The 18,538-nt window shown below is 36.2% G+C and overlaps 2 protein-coding genes across 3 annotated transcripts; one reads left to right on the top strand and one right to left on the bottom strand.

Moving 5' to 3' along the window:
* The first annotated feature begins 245 nt into the window (after positions 1–245).
* Positions 246–3,637, top strand: LOC131651675 (uncharacterized). Its single transcript, XM_058921347.1, has 4 exons — positions 246–422; positions 646–735; positions 1,069–1,336; positions 2,943–3,637. Exons 1-4 carry the CDS (start codon positions 380–382, stop codon positions 3,238–3,240), a joined length of 699 nt encoding a protein of 232 aa, XP_058777330.1. The 5' UTR covers positions 246–379; the 3' UTR covers positions 3,241–3,637.
* Positions 3,638–3,959: 322 nt separating this feature from the next.
* On the bottom strand, positions 3,960–7,488 carry LOC131651674 (phosphate transporter PHO1 homolog 10-like). 2 transcript variants are annotated; one of them, XM_058921345.1, is made up of 13 exons: positions 7,000–7,488; positions 6,616–6,931; positions 6,485–6,533; positions 6,258–6,344; positions 6,034–6,163; positions 5,818–5,938; positions 5,451–5,709; positions 5,256–5,360; positions 5,135–5,179; positions 4,889–5,038; positions 4,523–4,801; positions 4,293–4,429; positions 3,960–4,203 (listed from the first exon to the last, which is right to left on the bottom strand). In XM_058921345.1, exons 1-13 carry the CDS (start codon positions 7,400–7,402, stop codon positions 4,101–4,103), a joined length of 2,184 nt encoding a protein of 727 aa, XP_058777328.1. In that variant the 5' UTR covers positions 7,403–7,488; the 3' UTR covers positions 3,960–4,100. The 2 variants fall into 2 exon arrangements, with proteins under 2 accessions (XP_058777328.1, XP_058777329.1); XM_058921346.1 differs by having other exon boundaries at positions 6,616–6,919; positions 7,000–7,487.
* Positions 7,489–18,538: the final 11,050 nt, after the last annotated feature.

Here is an 18,538-nt window from a genome sequence, read left to right as displayed (position 1 = left end):
AAACCAATCACCCTCATAATGACAATTAAAAACGAAATTAAATTTTAAATAATTTTTAATTTTTCACTTTTTATTGGTTGTTCCTACTATATAAATTTAGGATCCATGCAAATATTTATCGAAAAGAAAAATACCAATTCTTTTTCTTTATAATCTGAAAATCGGGAATTATAAAATTGCAATATTTTTTTTTACGAAAATAAAATTGCATCAAAATATTTATTGACGAACAAAATTACAATAGTATTGATTTACAAGTTTGATTATTTCGAAGAATACAAATTGAGAACTGCAAGAAGAAGCTTTTTTGTTTTTTTTGAAGAACCCACCGTGAAACCAAAAACCAAATAATTTCGAACCGAAGCATCATCAAGCAAACATGTATCATCCAACTAGAGGCGGCGTCCGTGGCGGCCGAGATCGTAAGTTTCATCTCTTCATTTTCTCGTTCAATTTCTCGTTAATTTCAATTTCAATTTCATCCAACCATAGAACCCTAATGATTACAGAATTCATGTTTCGAAGTTTAAACTTTAGGTTTTATTTTAAATTATTGATGTATGATGTTGTTAAAGTTAGTATTTCGATTTTAAATCTTGAATGATTCTTTGATTTGTGTTTATGGATTTTGCTTTTGATGAGCAGAGTTCACTTGGGATGATGTAAAAGCTGATAAACACAGGGAGAATTATCTAGGTCATAGTGTCAAAGCCCCTGTTGGTAGATGGCAGAAAGGTAAAGTTTTTTTCTTTATTTTAACTTCGACAATATTTTCTATATGCATTTGCATTTATCATGGCTACAAACCTTTAGTTAGTTACATTTGCTGAAATTGCATAGCAGAGTTAGATCAGGGTTAAAATATAGTTTCTCTAAATGTGTTTTATTTTGGTGATACTGCCTTTTTCTAAAATTTCTGCAACAGGGAGTTATTAATCATTCCTCTAACCTCTCCTAGGATGCCTTAAAAGGGTTAGATGGACACATAAATATAAACAATAGACTGTTGCTTGGCTATTCACATCTTAATAAGGTAGCATCTTTGAAGTTTCTCTTTTAATTCAACAGGGAAAGACCTTTTCTGGTATACTCGGGATAAAAAGTCCCAGAAAGAAGAAATGGAGGCTGCAAAAGAAGAGATTAAAAGAATTAAGGAAGAGGAGGAGCAGTCGATGAGGGAAGCTCTTGGTTTAGCTCCTAAGCGTGCTAATCGTCCTCAAGGTAACCGTCTTGATAAACATGAATTTTCAGAATTAGTAAAGAGAGGGTCTACAGCAGAAGACTTAGGTGAAGGTCATGCTGAAGCAGCAAGGGTTCAAGGTGTTGGTTTTGCAAGGTAAAGTGACCACAAAATATTTTATTTTCTAAAGTAATGGAGTGGATTTATTTTGTTTAATAGTTCTTAGAATTTCCTGTTTCAATTGTTTTTTATTTTTAGTAGCACATCATTTAAAATGTTTGGGTTAAAGAACAACTTGGTGGGTTTGCTTGGGTTGACATGTGGGAAATAAGATTGTTATCCTTATAGTGTTATTTGAGTCTGACATGTGGGAAATAAGATTATTATTCTTATAGTATTATTTAAGATTTTTGGTTTATGTTTTTACAAAAAATTGGATAATTATAATTTTTCTTAAACACGTCTGTTAATTGAGAAAAAAATATTTTCTTTAAAAGAAGCACAAGTTAGCCCTTTATCTAGCAATTGGCCAAAAAGTGTGAGTGTTGCTTTGTAAATTAGGAAACCACATTAGGACCTAAATAGAGGAAGTTCTATGCTATATGAATGCTTACATTTCTTCTTTGGCAATGCTGGTGTAACACTGATGTGAAAGTTACCCAACATGGATGGATTGATGTGGTGTTTATGTTTATGAATAGAGAAAAGTGAAAATTTTGAGGAGAATCCTCCTGGGGTTAGAGTTAGACAGCAAAAGGTGCGAAATGTAGCATTCTCATGGTCATAGTTTATAGGTGACAAGAAGAAATACAAAAATGATAAGGAGAAGAGGAGGCATGATTCAGATTGAATATACTTCTCTACTGAGTTTTTTCATCATCAAATTTGAAATGAAACAACATATCTAGTCTATTTTCATAACTTACTATATCTTTTTGACATAGTAATTGATAGCCCAACAACAGCCTGCATTTACTGCTATCAGTGTTATCAAATATCCGCCATGGCGACACTATGGCTGATATACATGGTGGTTTTTGGCTCACTGCAATGGTAAATATCGGCCCATATTATAGTTTTTTTTGTTGCCATAATCCATTATAACGGCGCCAAAAAGGCCGGCATGGCAGGATTTTGGCTCTCCATCATGACGTAGGTTTTTCTGCCATAATTCGTTATAATGGCGCCGAAAAGGCCGCCGTGGCAGAATTTTGGCTCTCCACCATGGACTGCCATCCACCTATGACAACACTGACTGTGTTATCAAGATATTGTACTATCAGTCAGGCATTCTTTAATTCAAGAGGAATGTCGGAAGATATGAAAATGTCATATAGTGTCTTGATTATATCTTAGAGTCTCTTAGATTATTAGGATTAGTTTTGATATAATTATAAATATGGGTTAGTGTTGCTATGTCATTTATTGTCAAATCATAATCATGAACCATGTTAAACTATATTTGTGTTTCTAAGTCTTTATTTTTTCTTTTCCCTTTATCTAACAACACCTTTCGACTTCAACAGCGTGCCTGCTTTGTTGTCACATTTAGGAAATAAGGTTATTATAGTTAGGTTTTCGGTTTTTCTCGTACGTCTTAAAAATTGCACTTTTAAATGTATGCTGATTGTCTGTTTAAAATTTCAAATTTATTTTCTTGAAATTACAGTCTGCTTTGCTAACTAAACTATTATGCCATCTCTTGTGTTTATTGTCCAGAAACTCTACCAGTATTTTGATACTTATTTTCTACAATTTGCAGAGAACTCCACCCCTGGGAAGAACCCGGTTCCTCAAAGGTCTCGCATACATCAATTGAGGGAGAAAATGTATCTATACCTGATCAACCACCCAGAAAAACTGAAGGCGATTCTGAGGATGAAAGTAGGCGAAAGAGAAGACGTGAAGAGAGGAAGGAAGAGAAACGTGAAAAGCGTGAGAAGAAACATTCCCATGAGGAAAGAAAACAAGAGAAGCGTGAGAAGCGGCATTCTCGTGATTCAGATGACAAGAAGAGACACAAGAAAGACAGAGAGAGGAGGAGACATGATTCAGATTGAATACTCACCCCTCTTTAGTTTTCTCATCATGCAATGTGAAATGAATAACATTTTTATTCTAGTTTCACGACTTATTTTGGTATGAACAACATTCAAGAAGCCTGCATTTATTGTTATCTGGGCATTGTGGTACCTATAATTCTGGCTATGTGGTATTTCAAGTAAGAGATTGATATTTAATTGATGTCAAGCTTCATCAATTAAAGGCTTTGAAATTGTAGCCTCTTGCTGTGTAAAAAAAATTGAACTGCATCCTTTACCTTCCCGTTGTATTAATAGTTAGGCTTTGCGTGATGCCTAGGGACATCACAGACATGGACCAAAATTCTATTTGAGGCTTCTATCATCATTAACATAATCTTGAACTACAATTTCAATAATGATTCAATTTTAAATATATATTACAAATTCTACCCTTTATTTTAAAGTCAATTCGGAAATTGAAGTGATTAGTTTTCTAGGCGTGGTTCATTGGCTTTGTATCACTCAAATTGAAACAAATTGTTGAGTCCTTTAAATAATAAAAATCAGAGAGACGACGCAATTGACCCGTATTGTCTGATTTGATTCAATTTAAAAAAAAAAGAAGTTTAGAGCTAGCTATTTATGTGAACTCCATGACCGGCTATGTAACTAATCTAATGTTAAGTAGCTTGCATTAGTCTTTGAATTAGTTTTAACATTACTTGTGATGCAAGTAATATGGTTTGCACCCAATGAAATCAGAAGAGACTATTTGTATCTAATATCCATAGTTTAATTGAGTATCTAACATCCATAGTTCAAATTATTTGTCAATTTAAAAGATTAAAAGATAATTTATGTAGTACAATACAGCCTTGTTTTGAATCATAATGCCACTATTCATCCTTGCCATCATCATCATCATAGTAACTGAAAGGATGAGGAATTGACTTGAATGCACGGTAGTTTCCAACATTGTTCAAGTGCTCATTCTCCAACCTGACCCCAATAACAATGTATTAATATATGCATGCCAGGCACTCATAATTTAAAACCATAGAGTTTTAAATGTCAAATTTAGAACTTACCTAAAGAAGTTCCATATCCCGCGGCGAATAATTTCAAGACAAGAAATAAATGTAATGATCGCCACTTTATGAAGAGGACGCCAATCCAATTCAAGCACCAATTGCATCCATGAAAGTCTTAGAACAACGTTCACAACCTGTGATTTAGCAGATTCACTATTAATCTAAACATGCATGCATGCACATAAGATGAAAACCAATTTGTATTTGGTTAGTTCATTCATTGTTACCATGGCTAGGTAGTAGACACTTTTGTGAGAAACTATGAGTTTATCCCTCAAATAGCGATTCTTTGAATGTCTTTGCAAGAGACTCCAATCCTTCACAATGTCCCAATATGTGTTGATTAATATTGCCACACCTGAACTTATAAGTGCCAACACTTTCCATGTCACTCCCTTCTTTGTTTCAAAGACTGTCCTAATCACCATTGCAACAATTGTTGATAGGTACTTTGAACCGTTGATCGCGTGATCGAGATTTCTCTCATCGTACAATTGACGCATGCACTACCAAAAAAATGTTGCTTCGGTTAGTGGACAATTCTCCTACCAGATGGAGTCTAGGATGGTCAATGTACTAACGACCGTGCAAACCTGTGCCAAGCGAAACCAATAAGGAATGATGCCGGCCATGAAGTACTGTATATTATAGATACCGTGACTTCTACATTTGTTTTGCCTCCTTGAGTGTTCTCCGAGGCCATAATAGCATATGTAAAGAACGAAACTTCTGAAGGATTGAAACTAAACCAGAAAATAGAAAATCGAGTAATATTATTAGAATGTGAACCATTTTTGTATTAACTTGATCATATAAAATCCACACGAGCACATAAAAACCTGACTGGTAAGTTGATCGGCCAAGAAAAAATCAGAAAGTGAAACCTGCACATAAAAGTCATTCTTCATATGATAGGTAATCATGTCATTTAAATTCTAATTTCATATTTGTTTCTGTTACCGGAAAAAAAGGGGCACATATGCAGCGGAGTAAACATCGGATAAAGAAGAAACGACTTGATCGGTATATGATATTGAAAGGACAAAAGGTGATCAAAATGACAAGCTGCAAATGAAAAATAAATGATAAGTTAGAGAAGTTTAGTCTATGACAAATAACGAACTTAGAAGATATATTCGAAACTATGAATCTTACAACGATTAAGCTCAGAGGAACAAGTTCAGTGGCTGTTTTATAGCTTCTATCCTTTTGATTCATCTCAAGCTGCAAATTTATCAAGAAACATAGTACTGCAATCACTGCATGGCCAGTTGTGAGAAGGAATACATCTTTATGATCCAACTCAGTTCCAGGTCGGATACCAAACAGGAATTGATAGTTGATCCGATATCGCCTCCAAAAATACGTGTTTGCAGCATACATTAGCATATGTAGAGTAATATATCCAAATAAACTGCAAGAAATTTCTACAATCTTAAATAAAGCATACACATAAGCATTATCATATAAATCATATAAGTGCTTGTTTATAAGCTATTTCTATAAGCTCTGATTACTATACCTGTATAATGGGAAAATATTTTCCATGTAAAATGTTCCTGCTTTTTTCTTCATTAAATGTTGAGATATTATTCTTAATATTGTAGCAACTAGTAGAGCAACAAAGCAACCAGAAAAGAAACCTAAGAGATTTAAGACAAGATAATAAAGCATAAGTCTTTGGAACAAACTTAATTATTCACATGATAATATTTTTAAACATCATTGTGTCGTTTACCGGTAAAAAATGTTATGTGGTGCCTTTCTCTTTTGATTTTTGGCCTTAGCAATTTCCTTCCCTTCTTGTGATTTGAATGTGTGAAGTTCCTGATGAAGGTTGATTCCACTTTCTCCAGAAGAATATTCACCTAAATTTATATGAAGTCGATTGCATTATCTGAAGAACTTATGAAAATAAGCCGAAAACGACTGAATGCTGCAATACATGTAATTTGAACATACCTCATCAGAAGTACCAAGATAAGAGTTATCCACTACTCTCATGTATGTTATTGAATTTGAAGATGCTCTTTGTGCATTCTTTTTGAGCTATATTAAAATAGAATGAAATTAAACAAATCTTGTCAAGTTTCGCGATATTCTTTTTAAAGTTGTTAGTCCAATGCTGAATTTATGAAGAATGCAACTAAAAAAAATGAACTTTCATAGGTTCTAAGTACAAGTCTAACCTTTTCATACTTCTTCATGATCTTGGAAAATGCTGAGAGATTCATAAAACTGATCCATTTGGATAGTAATAAATACGCAAAAATAGAAAACTCTCTGAAAAATTGAAAGGTTTAATGATTTTGGTTATTACCTGTAATCTTTGAGATGGAGAAGTTTCTGATAGAACTCAACAAACACAAGTCTAAGTTGTTTTTCAACTTTTTTCAGCTCTTCTTTATTGAAACTTAACTCATTATCATTTGAATCTGTAAAAGCATTTTTAATTGTTGATTTTGGAGACTCAAGAGCATTATCAATCTTTACATTCTCAAGGATTTCCATAGGGTCTCTTCTTTTGTCATTACTCCTTGCTTCCTCCTCATGATGACTACTTCTATTGGTCTGTTGTAAAGGATCAACTTCTGTGCTCAACATAGAGTCTTTATGCTGCAGTCCTGCAAATTCAACTTAACCTCAGACTATCAAACACCGACACAGACACGAACACACATTTTTTCAGAAGTGTCGGTATTACCTGTATCAGGGCTTTTAACCTTTACTCTAAAAGCAACAAGAGCCTCAAGTTGTTTACTCAAAAGTGTTGCTTCATGCTTAACTGCCTCCACCTCTTCCTTATAAAACACATTAACCTTGTCAAGCTCTTCATCAAGCTTCTCAAAGAATCTTGCATCACCTTCTCCTCTTTCTTCATTCAAGTTATTCTCATAAAACTCTTTGGAACCATCTACACCATTCTCTAATGTCTCAACATCTATAATCTTGTCTTCAGTTCCTTCATCTGTTTGATTACTGCAACCATGATGATGATGATGATTGTGTTTAACATGTTTCAATATTGTCTTGAGGCCTTCATAGTCCATGTAGTGTGTCTCCCATTCAGGCACCATTTGTTGCTTGAAGTCTTTCTTAAATGTCATATTTTCTTCTTTGCAAAATTTCTAACACAAATTCTTAATGTTTGGAGAAGCATTATATTCTAAGCATTTCCATAAACAGAAGCAGGACTGCAAACCGACTGTGACAACTTTTATTTTATTACGTATGCTTTTGAAAAATATAAAATAAATTTATTCAAAACAGCATTATAATTTGAACATATTTTAATAAGTGAAACCCAAATAATCTGTAATCTGTGATTGTAAGCAAACTCTGTTGGCTTCATGATGCGTGTCTTGTTCTCTTCTTCCACCGCAAAAAGAACTGTTCTGCCGAATACTTGGCTACTGCCACGTGGACTTAACAAGATATTTTTGCCACGTGAAAACTAAGAATCAGTTGGAAATTGAAAGAAATTATTGGCTTAAAATTGGTAGGAAAAGTATGAGATAGAGTCTAAAGAGGTAAATTTGAAGAAAATTTCTTCACCCACCTCCTAACCTTCTTACCCACCCCTGGTGAATTTACCAAACTACCCCTTGTTTCGGAAGTTCATTTCCGAAAAGGTACTTTTTTTTTTTGTAAAAAAATGTGTTTTCGGAAATGTATCTCCGAAAACGTGTTTTTTTTAATATAAAATATTGATTTCAGAGATGCATCTCCGAAATAAAGTTACTTTTCAGAAAATGTGGTGTTTTCGGAAGTTCATCTCCGAACGCACCCCCTTGAGGGAATTCGGAAATGAACCTCCGAATTTATGTCTGGACAGAAGAAAAATGAAAAACAACAACGATTCGTTTTATTTAATCGGGTGAAGATTACAACGATAATATTACTGAAAATTAAAGTTACATATTGTTGAACACGGGTAGGTGGGGATGAGTCAACATTTTGATAACGTCGTCCGCCGATCTTTGAAGTTTCGCGTCCAACTCGATCGGGCCTTTCGAAGAAAATCGGTCGAACGTTGTCCACAAAACCGCTAAATCTTCGTCGTTCTTGATCTCAAAAGGTGTGAACTTAATGCCTCCCTCGTCGTTAAGCGATGGCGAGCGGTACTCGAGCTTGACAACCTTTCGATTCTCGGGATAGTGCAAAAGCGTGTTAAGCGACGGTATTAACTCCGCAAACGGCGTGTCGCGCGAGAAGCGAAATTGGAACGACATCGGGTAGCCGGTTTTAAAGTAGACGAATGCTAGGTGGGGGTAGGTTTGTGTCATTTGTGTTTTGTGGTGTGAAGAGGATGAAGAAGAGTGTGTAGTATTTATAGACTTATTGGAGCATTGATGGCCCAACAAACCTTATCCTGCCTCAGAGGACTTTTCGGAAATGAACTTCCGAAAATAGGAGGCAGAGATGTATATTCCGGAAGTTCATTTCCGAATTATGCAGAAACAGACATAAATTTTGCATTTTGTTGATTGCTTAGTGTGTTGTGTAAATTGAACAAATGGAAGGTACATTAAACATAAATTAGACAAAGATGACATAAAACATACTTATATTATATATGTATTGAATCGGTCCGATTTTACATGATAAACAACAATACATACAAAAATGGTCATTACAAACGAAAAACGATCCGGAACGAACTAAAATTCACCGAACCAATCGGTGGATCCTAAGTCCAAAATAGGCACGTTTTTCGACCGCTCTCTATTTTGCTCGCGCTCTTGGCTCATCATTTCTTCAAACTCCGCCATTCTTGAAACGAAAGGATCCGGCCAAGTCTCCGCCTCATTTGAACGATGTGCGGTCCATTGATAACAAGTAGCCGGTATAGGACACCCCGGTTTCAAAAACACTTGGACGAAGTGCCGCGATCGTAGATACCCGATGCATATGATCTGGCCCGACGAGTCCAATGGCGGTCGACTATGAAGTGGAAAGAAAGTCTCACTTAGTCCAAACCTCGTCAAATCGACGCATACAATATCATATGCACTTGCTATTAGATGACCCATATCGGGGAATGACATCCACTTCGAGACCGGAGCGATACCAGTAAGTGATGGAACAAGTGAATCATGAATTTTCGCAAACTTTTCTTGATTTTCATATAGTCGGCCGTAGATGTCCCGATACGAAGCCAACTCCGCAATAAGTTCCCGTCGGACTAAAGTGTGATTATTTTCCCCTTTACCGAGCAAACCCGCAACGGCCCGATATCCACAATTGCCGTTGCCTCCAACATCAACGATTTTATCGATATATTTGTGCATAAAAAGTGGCATCTCATCAATGTAGACAATGGGTGATTTTTTTATCGGCGGTGTGCGAGGTGGCTTCGAAATACGGGCACCTTTGTTACCACTACACTTGGACTTAGGTGTCTCATGAATTTCCGGGAACGATGCATCAACATGTTCAAAGTAGGAAGGAGATCGTTTTGTTGACGTGTCATCTTGTGTAATTTTGGACTTTTTCGGTGCACCTTTCGTCTTAACCGGTTGAGATGGCGGTTTCAAATCGGTGGTCTCCGGAAATGCGATCTTTCGCAATTGTTCTTTTATATGCATTTTTGTTGTGTCGTCCGCTTTAGCAAACTTCTCCATTATCACTTCCAACTCGTCGGAGATGGTGATTTTGGAGTCATTTTCTTTCGGCGGGTCAAAATCATCAAAACGAAGTTTCTTCCAATGGTCGGCTACCTCATCCATGCGTATGGGTGAATTCAACTTTTTCTTTTTTGCAAGTATACAAGCACATGGAAGGCCGTATGTCTTTCTAATGGTGCACCCACATAATGAACTATCCGTCCCCGTGGTCTCCGACCGCTTAGCTTCATGAAACAAAAAATTCAAACCCGTTCGAGATATGTTGTAAATCAATTGGGAGAATAGAATTTGGCCCTTATACCGGTGTTCCATAACCGTCTTGCTCCGACCGAATGATGTTTGAATTTCATTGTGTTGATTTTGGAGCATTTGGTTAACGGTGTCCCATCCCCGACACAAATCTCCCTTGCTATCACCCAACCACCTCTTGAAGACCGCATGTGCGGGTTCAACTCGGTTAGTCGTGGTGCAGCCAAGATGTCTAACCTGATTTGTCCAAGCGCACACGACTTTTTCTCTAACTTTGTGAAGAATGGTGGATTCGACGTAATGACAAAAAGTCTTAATGGAACCACACAAAGACCTAAAGTGTACCAATTTCTCGGTATACACCTCTTCGGAGTATGCATCCAAAATTTCCCTCCATGCCGCCATTATCCTATCAACCACAACACCGGCTTTGACACCTTTACCATTTTCATCCGGCCTATCTTTTGTCCCAACCGCGGGTTTCAACTTGCTTCTCACGTTGCAAGTTATGTGATACCGGCAAAGTAAAGCGGTAGATGTCGGGAAGACGGTATCGACCGCATTCATCAAAGCATTGTCCCGATCGGTGACAATGACGTTTGGCATAAACTCTTGATCAACTAACAAAGACTTGCAAATTCCCAAGGCCCACGTAAAGTTGTCTTCTTTTTCACACTCCAAAAAAGCAAACCCCACCGAATAAGTCTTGTCCGTCGAGGTCACACCGACTATCTCTAGAAGCGGAAGCCTATATTTGTTTGTCTTGTACGTCGAATCCATGACTAGAACGGTTGGAAATGTGTTGAATAATTTGATACTTTCGGGATGAGTCCAAAAAATATCATGCACCGTAACTTTATCCTCGGAGGTTCGGAAGCTTAAAACATATTTGTTATCGTCTAGTAGTTTCAAAAGTTGTTGCATTTCCGACCGAGGGCCCATATTCAATACTTTGAGATTGTGCCGTTCATTGTAAACTTGCTTGATATTTGAAACGCTATCCGGATTCTTACGCTTCAAATCGGCAAGTATGTTGCGAGGCGCCACTTTGACTATCGTTAGGTCCGATATCACATTCCTCTCTTCGCCGGACAAACGACACGCCAATGGATGTCCGTGTAACTTGACATCCAAGGCATGATTATGAATTCCACAAATTACGGTTAACCGCCACAAATCATCAACCCTCCGAGTAGCACGCAACTTAAACGGACACCCGCACTTTCTCGATCCCGTGTCCTCGTGTTTTAGAACCCGGTTTGATTGTACATAACTACCACCCCGTTCGCAATTCAAAACAACGAAAGCTTTCCGCCTACTATTTCCGTTGTCCGACCTTAAAATAACAATTCCAAATCCATGTTTGTTAGCTTCCTTCCGAACCCAATCAATCAATTGTTCGCGACTACCGAAGCTCCGATCATTTGTAAAATGTTGCCGAACATCGACCGCATTGATCATAGGAGTAACGTCAATAACCGGATCATTATTAACGTTGACAATTTCCGGAACTAATACTCCATCGTCTCGCACAATGTTGTCCGGATGCACCATACCTAACAAATGAATAAATTAGCAAAATTGGCTTAAACTGTTTTTTTTAACTGCCAGGGCATATTTCGGAAGTTCATTTCTGAAATTTATTAGGTAATATATTTCGGAAATGAACTTCCGAACCATATCAGTTTCAGCATAAAATTTATCAATCAATATAGTGAAATAGGGGATGAAATGAGTGATGTTTACCTGAAATTGTAGCTTTCTATGCTCCCTTTAACGTGATCAACGGTTTGAAACTTGATTTTAGGGCGAAAAATGGATGGAGATTGATTGGGTTTTGGAGAGGGTTTTGAGATGTTTTGGAGAAAAATGATGAAATAGTGAAGGAGGGAAATTTGTATATGCAGGAATATTTTCGGAAATGAACTTCCGAAAATATTCACGTTTTTAAATTTTTTTAACTTCGGAGATGCATCTCCGAAAACACCACTTTTTTGGTGTTTTCGGAGATTCATTTTCGAAATGTATGAAAATTCAAAAAAAAAAACTTCGGAGATGCATCTCCGAAGCAGGGGCAATTTTGGTTTTTCGCTGGGGGTGACCCCCATAGGGAGGTGGGTAAAGAAAATTTCAATTTGAAAATCTACCATATAAGAACAATAATGGATCTGAAATTTATTTTTCTACCTTTGTTTTGTGATCTGCCACTTCACCAAAATAGGATATCTTGCGTCTAAAAAAACTTTTTCTAACTAATGACGTTATTTAGTTCTATTTCAATTACAAAATTGATGTTTTTCTGCCTTTGATAATTAGGTTGGAATGAGTTGATGATGTTACTTGGTCCAATTTAAATGATATTTTCCTATTATCTCTTCTTTTAATGTACACTTTAATTCAAATTTCAAAAGTATTTTCATAATCTTAACTCTCTCTTTCTCATGTCTTATTTCTCTTTCCCTTTCTCAGTCTCTTTTTTCTCTTTCTCTTTCTCTTTCTCTCCCTGTCACCGTGTTTTCTTCCTCTTCCTCAACATTCTCCCTCTTCTTCTTCTTCTTCTTCTTCTTCTTCTTCTTCTTCTTCTTCTTCTTCTTCCTTATGTAACAACATCATCATCACCATCCTCTTCTTCCTCTTTTAGTATATTAATATCACATCAAAATAAGAATGGTGTGCGAATCAGTTTACTGGTGTGCGAATCAGTTGGATTGTGATTTTAGGGTTTCATCTATTTTTCTGATTTCTTCTGATTTAGTGTTTGTCGTTTTAGGTTTGTTTCTCAGATAATGAACTTGCGCTTAATCGAGTTGTTGCGCAGAAAAGGAGATTGTTTCTTCCTTCTCTTTCTGCAGCAAAGGTAACATCTTTTTGTTAGAAAATAATAATCAGTATTTTCCTAGCCACTTTGAAATGTTTCATTAATATTTGAAGGTTTTGTAGTCGATGCTTTGTTGATTTCTACTTTAGCTTATGTTTTTCACTGTGTCAACATGACGAGAACTTTGAGGTTTTGTATTGTTGTTATTTGTTTCATTTAACATATTCAATTTTGTATTTTTGTAGGGTTTTCTATGTTGCTGTGATTATTGTTGTACGGTCACTGCGACTACATATAGATTTGGTTCATATGTTTTTTTGTTCAATGGTGTTTAATGGTGTATGTATATAATGGAATTTGTGATAGAGATTTGTGTTCATGTTTGGGAATGATTTGTTTTAGTATTGTGGCATCTCCGGGTTTAAAGAGGTTGCTTGCAAAGTGTTCGATGAAAGTTTCAAACCAATCAATTTCTTAGTTTTTCTGTTTCAGATTTGCGGTTGAGGCGGTGATTCTAAAGGATCCTACCACGGGGCATGCTCTTGGTTTTGGGATTATTTTTTTTGCTAATCCTACTGTTGCTGAACGAGTTGTTGTTGAAATACATGTCATACATGGTAGAACTATAAGTTTGGCCACAAGGCCAAAGATGTTTCTCAGTTCCAACACGATAAAAATGTGTTGTTTTTTAGTTATTTAAGTGTCTAAATTCCAGATATTTTTTTACAATTTCTTGTATAATTTTGAAAATTCCGATAAAAACTCATACTTTTTGAAATTTGATAACAGGCAAAAGATGCAAAAATAGGGGGAGGGTAGGAATAAGTCAATGATGTCCATGAAATTGTCTGCCTCATGCTGGCTACTATGAACTCTTAATTGCAAAAGCAATAAGAGAATATGGTAGCATTTGATATTATCGAACACTTGAAGATGCTCTATCAAGAATAGGCGGGGCGTGAGAGGTTTGAAGTTTTCAAAGCCCTTTTAAAAGAAAAACTAGTCGAGGGAGCCCCTGTTGGTCCCCATGTACTCAAGATGATTGGGTATATAGATAACCTTGAAAGGTTGGGGTTTCCCCTCGGAAAGGAGCTTGCGGCTGATTTGATCTTATAATCGTTGTCAAAGAGCTTCAGTTAGTTTGTTCCAAATTTCAATAAGAATGATATGGACAAAAATGTGTTAGAGCTGCTAGACATGTTGAGAAGTGCAGAGCATAATCTCAAATCAAAAGGGAAGGCCATTATCATGGTTAATAATGAAAAAAAAGTAGAACAAAAGGCCCATCAAGAAGGGTAGTAAAGGGAAATGTAAGGAAGTTTTCAAATCCAAACCTATTACTCATGCTTTGAAGCCTAGAAGAGGTAAGCATTTAATTCTATTGAGGTAAGACCAAAAACTGAAAGAGAAACTTCCCAAAGTACCTAGAAGATAAGAAGAATGGAGTAAAGACTTCAACTTTAGATATTTTTGTTTTTTAGAAATAAATTTATCTGCTTATGCATCATGGGTATTGGATACTAGATGTGGTTCTCACATTTGTACTGATGTGTTGGGGCTAAAAAAGAGCAGAGAATTGGCAAATAATGAAGTTGATGTACGAGTTGGCAATGAAGCAAAGGTTGTTGCTTTAGCCTTAGAAACTTATTGTCGCACCCTAAATTTTGACCTAAGTCTTTTCATCTGATTCATTCACATTAGCATCGATCTTAATAATTGACTGTTTGTGAAGTCCATTAGCCCAGTCATCTTGCTAATCACATTACATCCAAATTGTGACCAACTTTCGCACCTTGTATATTTGTTTCTTTTTGTATCATTTGCTAATTAAATTAATAATTATGTTTGTTATTGAAATTAATATTTCTTTAATAATAAAATTAATTACTATTTAAATTAGCATTATAGATAGTGGTTGCTTTTTTCTTTTTCTTAGTCATTTTCAATAACCAATAAGCTTGTTATAAAAATAAAAAAATATAATACATTATTTTATGTAGTTTTAACTTTTACAAAGTATAGTACATTATTTTGGGATCCTATGCAAGGATATCTCAAGTTTCTAAGTGACCACCAAAAAATAAAAAAGAGGACTCTTCAAATTTGAATTCCATGCTCTCATGCGCATCACCATCATCAGTTTAGAAAACCCCTTCACAAAACAACAAATATAAAGCTGCTCCATCTCCACAAACCTGCAAGAAACCTGCACCTCAATGCTGCCAAAAACCTGCACCATATAGTCCAAGAATTGCATCAAAATGGTCATAACAAAAACCTGCATCAAAAAGCAACAAAACAGAGCATCAAAAGTGTTCAAATTCACCAAGTTTCCCCCCTCAAAGTCTCATCAAAAACCCTAATCTCCTCCCTATATAAACAGCCTCATTCTTCAGCAACGGGCGGAGCCACCAACACGAAAAAACACCAAACCTCTCGCATAAACATCAACCTTCAATTCCTACAACTTCAAACCATCACCGAGCCGCCAACAGAAATACACTCCAAATCTCAACCTTCAACAATCCACACCCAGCTCAGTCAAACCATAACTCATCGAAACAAACACACTCACCGTAAAACTCATTTTAACAAAACTCACAACACCGACTAAACCAACCAAAACCCCTCAACCACACTCTAACCGAATCAGTCCTCACCCTAACCACAAAACCTTCAATCTCAACATCATTCATCATTCACGCTCAGAAACATCACGCACCATACACAACAACAAGCAAAGCAAAGAAGCACCTGTGGCAAAAAAGGAAGAAGCCGATTTGAAAGAAGAACAAGGATTCGACATACCTGAGTTTGCATTCTCTCCCTTGATTCCGTTTCTATCTTATTTAAATTTTTGTTTCAAAATTGTTCATGCTTTGTAACCGTAATCGTCAAACATAATGGATTGGGGTTAGGGTTCTTGAAGGGTTAAGGGTTTGTTGCTTGAACTCATTTTTTATTGATCATTGCTGTGTTTTTCTTGTTGTTGCGAAATCGTGAGAGATTCATCGAGAGTGAGGTATGGATGCATGAGAACCGTGAGAGAGAACGCATTGGAGAGGATGAGAGGCGTTTGTCTTGACTCTAGGATAGTTAATTTCTCTAGGGTTGTCATGGGTCGAATCGGACCCGGTTCAATTCCCTCTTGGCTCAGCTCCATTTCATCACCGCCTGTTTTGCTGATTAAACCCCCCCCTTTTGTTTTGATTTTAAATTTTATCAGCCTAATCTTTAATAAGTGGTTTTCACAATAAAAATCCTCAAAAAGAAATAATAACTAAAAATCATGTTTATTTTAAATTCAAAATAATTTCTTGTTTGTTTAGAAAAATAATTTTTTGCTTGCATGTTTAAATTAATCTTATTTCATATGCCAAGAATTAATAAATAAAAAAAGAACCTTTAAAAAAAATGATTTTTTATTCAATAAAACACTCGATTCAACGTCGAGTCCTTTGCAAAACTTCTCACAAAAAACTTCAAAAATAATTCAAACTCACTATTTCATTTTTCGCCCAAGCGTGAACTCTCTTCATTGCCCAAGTGCAAATCTCGCCCAAGTGCGAATTTCATTTCAAAGTTTGTCTTTTATGACCAAGTGCAATTAGACGCAAACGCTTGATCCAACGTCAAGTTGTTAACGCAAAATCTTTCTTAAATAAATCAAAGTGATCGAGTGACAAGAAGTGCACACCCCTTGAATACCTTTGATCCTTTGAATCAAACTAAAAAATCTTTCTTAGTTAAATCGAAGTTATCGAGTGACAAGAAGTGCACACCTCTTGAATACCTTGATCCTTCGAATCAAAACACATTAATCAAATCAATAGATCAAGTGACAAGAAGTGAACACCTCTTGAATACCTTGATCTTTTGAATAAAATACATTAATCCAAACTTGGACAACAAGTGACAATGGGGCTCGCTCCCGTTGAATACCTTGGGTAAAGGACGCGCTAGGTGAACACCTTGCTCAAATACTTTACTAAACGTCCGCAAACATCCACACTAAATAAAAAATATAAATTCGTAGTTCTTTCGAACTACAATCGCTCTGATTCTTCCATTGAAGATATGTAGGCACAAGACTCAAATGTCTTGGCGAGCACACTAAATAAAAATATATAATTCCGTAGTTCCCCCGAACTACGATTGCTCTGACTTTCCCCATTGGGAATACGTAGGCACAAGACACAAACGTCTTGGCGAGCATAATAATAAAAAAAAATCTTCTTTCTTCACAATAATTTAAAACCAAAAACATATTCTTTTCTCTTAATAAAATAAACGTAGACTTAAGCTAACACTCAATTAAGAAACAACTAAATGGGTCCTATCGAGTACGATTGAAGTAAGGGGTGCTAATACCTTCCCCTTGCTTAACCGACTCCCGAACCCAACTTTGGTTACGAAGACCATCTTTATCCATTTCATTTCCTTTGTGGGTTTTATCAATATTTTCCCATTCCCATTGGAATAAATAAAATTTGGTGGCGACTCTGTTTGTTCAATTTTCGTGGCGATGATTTTTTGACCCGCGACAGCTGGCGACTCTGCTGGGGATGAGGTATGTCCACCCTAATTTAGTTGTTGTTTATTTCATTTGTTAGCTTTGTCTACTTTTCAATTTCATGTATATATTTCCTTTATCTTGCTTATTTACTTGTGGGATTTGAGACTATTACTTTTTGAGTGAAGCTCTCAACCCGAGCTTGGAAAAACAAGAGAAAAAACATAAGTTAAGAGGTGGTTGTGTAGTGCTAGTCCCCAAGGTGAACACCTTGAATGGCTAATACGAAAACCCCACTTGGAGGAGACTTAGTCATGAAATTTGTCATAAGATGGTTCGCCCGTCGCATTATAGAAATCTGATTTTGTCGTTAACTCCAAGGACCTTTAGAACCCGTTCCATCTATGGTGATGTAGACATCTCTACTATCAAAAACCTTAGAACCATCATGTGAGGGGATCTTTGGGTAAAAGAACTTTGAACTATCCCATCATAAGGAGCCTTCCTCATTAGGTTGTGTTTTTCCAGATTACACCTATCTATTTTATAGCATTGTATTGCATTTCAAAATGTATGTATGCCATTGCATCTCATAAGAATCACTCTTGCATAAACAATCATCATGCATTTGCATTCATTACACATGCATTTACCAGAATCCAATATTCATGCCTTTCATCCTCCAACACAATTCACAAGGCAAGTTTGATTACCCGACACTGTATTGGATTTAAAATATGTCTCAGAAGATGTTGAGTGAACTCCAAAGGGATAAGAAATGAACTCAGAAGATTCGTGGTTAATATCATGGGAATGCTTCAAAGAATTAAACACCAAGAAGGTTCAACCTCGACACATTATGTGGTTAACAACCCCATGCCCTGAAGGGTGCCAAGACACTGAAGACATGCCTAACGCTAGTTATCAAGACTAGAAAGTTCATCCTGGTTTGGATTGTGTTGTGTTGCATTTGAACTTTGTCATCCTTAATCGTAATTTTAATGAAATGGGCATTGCATTTGTTTTGAATTAATCA

The sequence above is a fragment of the Vicia villosa genome, linkage group LG2 (assembly GCF_029867415.1).
Source record: "Vicia villosa cultivar HV-30 ecotype Madison, WI linkage group LG2, Vvil1.0, whole genome shotgun sequence".
Lineage (NCBI taxonomy): Eukaryota > Viridiplantae > Streptophyta > Magnoliopsida > Fabales > Fabaceae > Vicia > Vicia villosa.
Note: the sequence above shows the minus strand (reverse complement) of the source record. Positions and strands in the feature narration are given on the sequence as shown.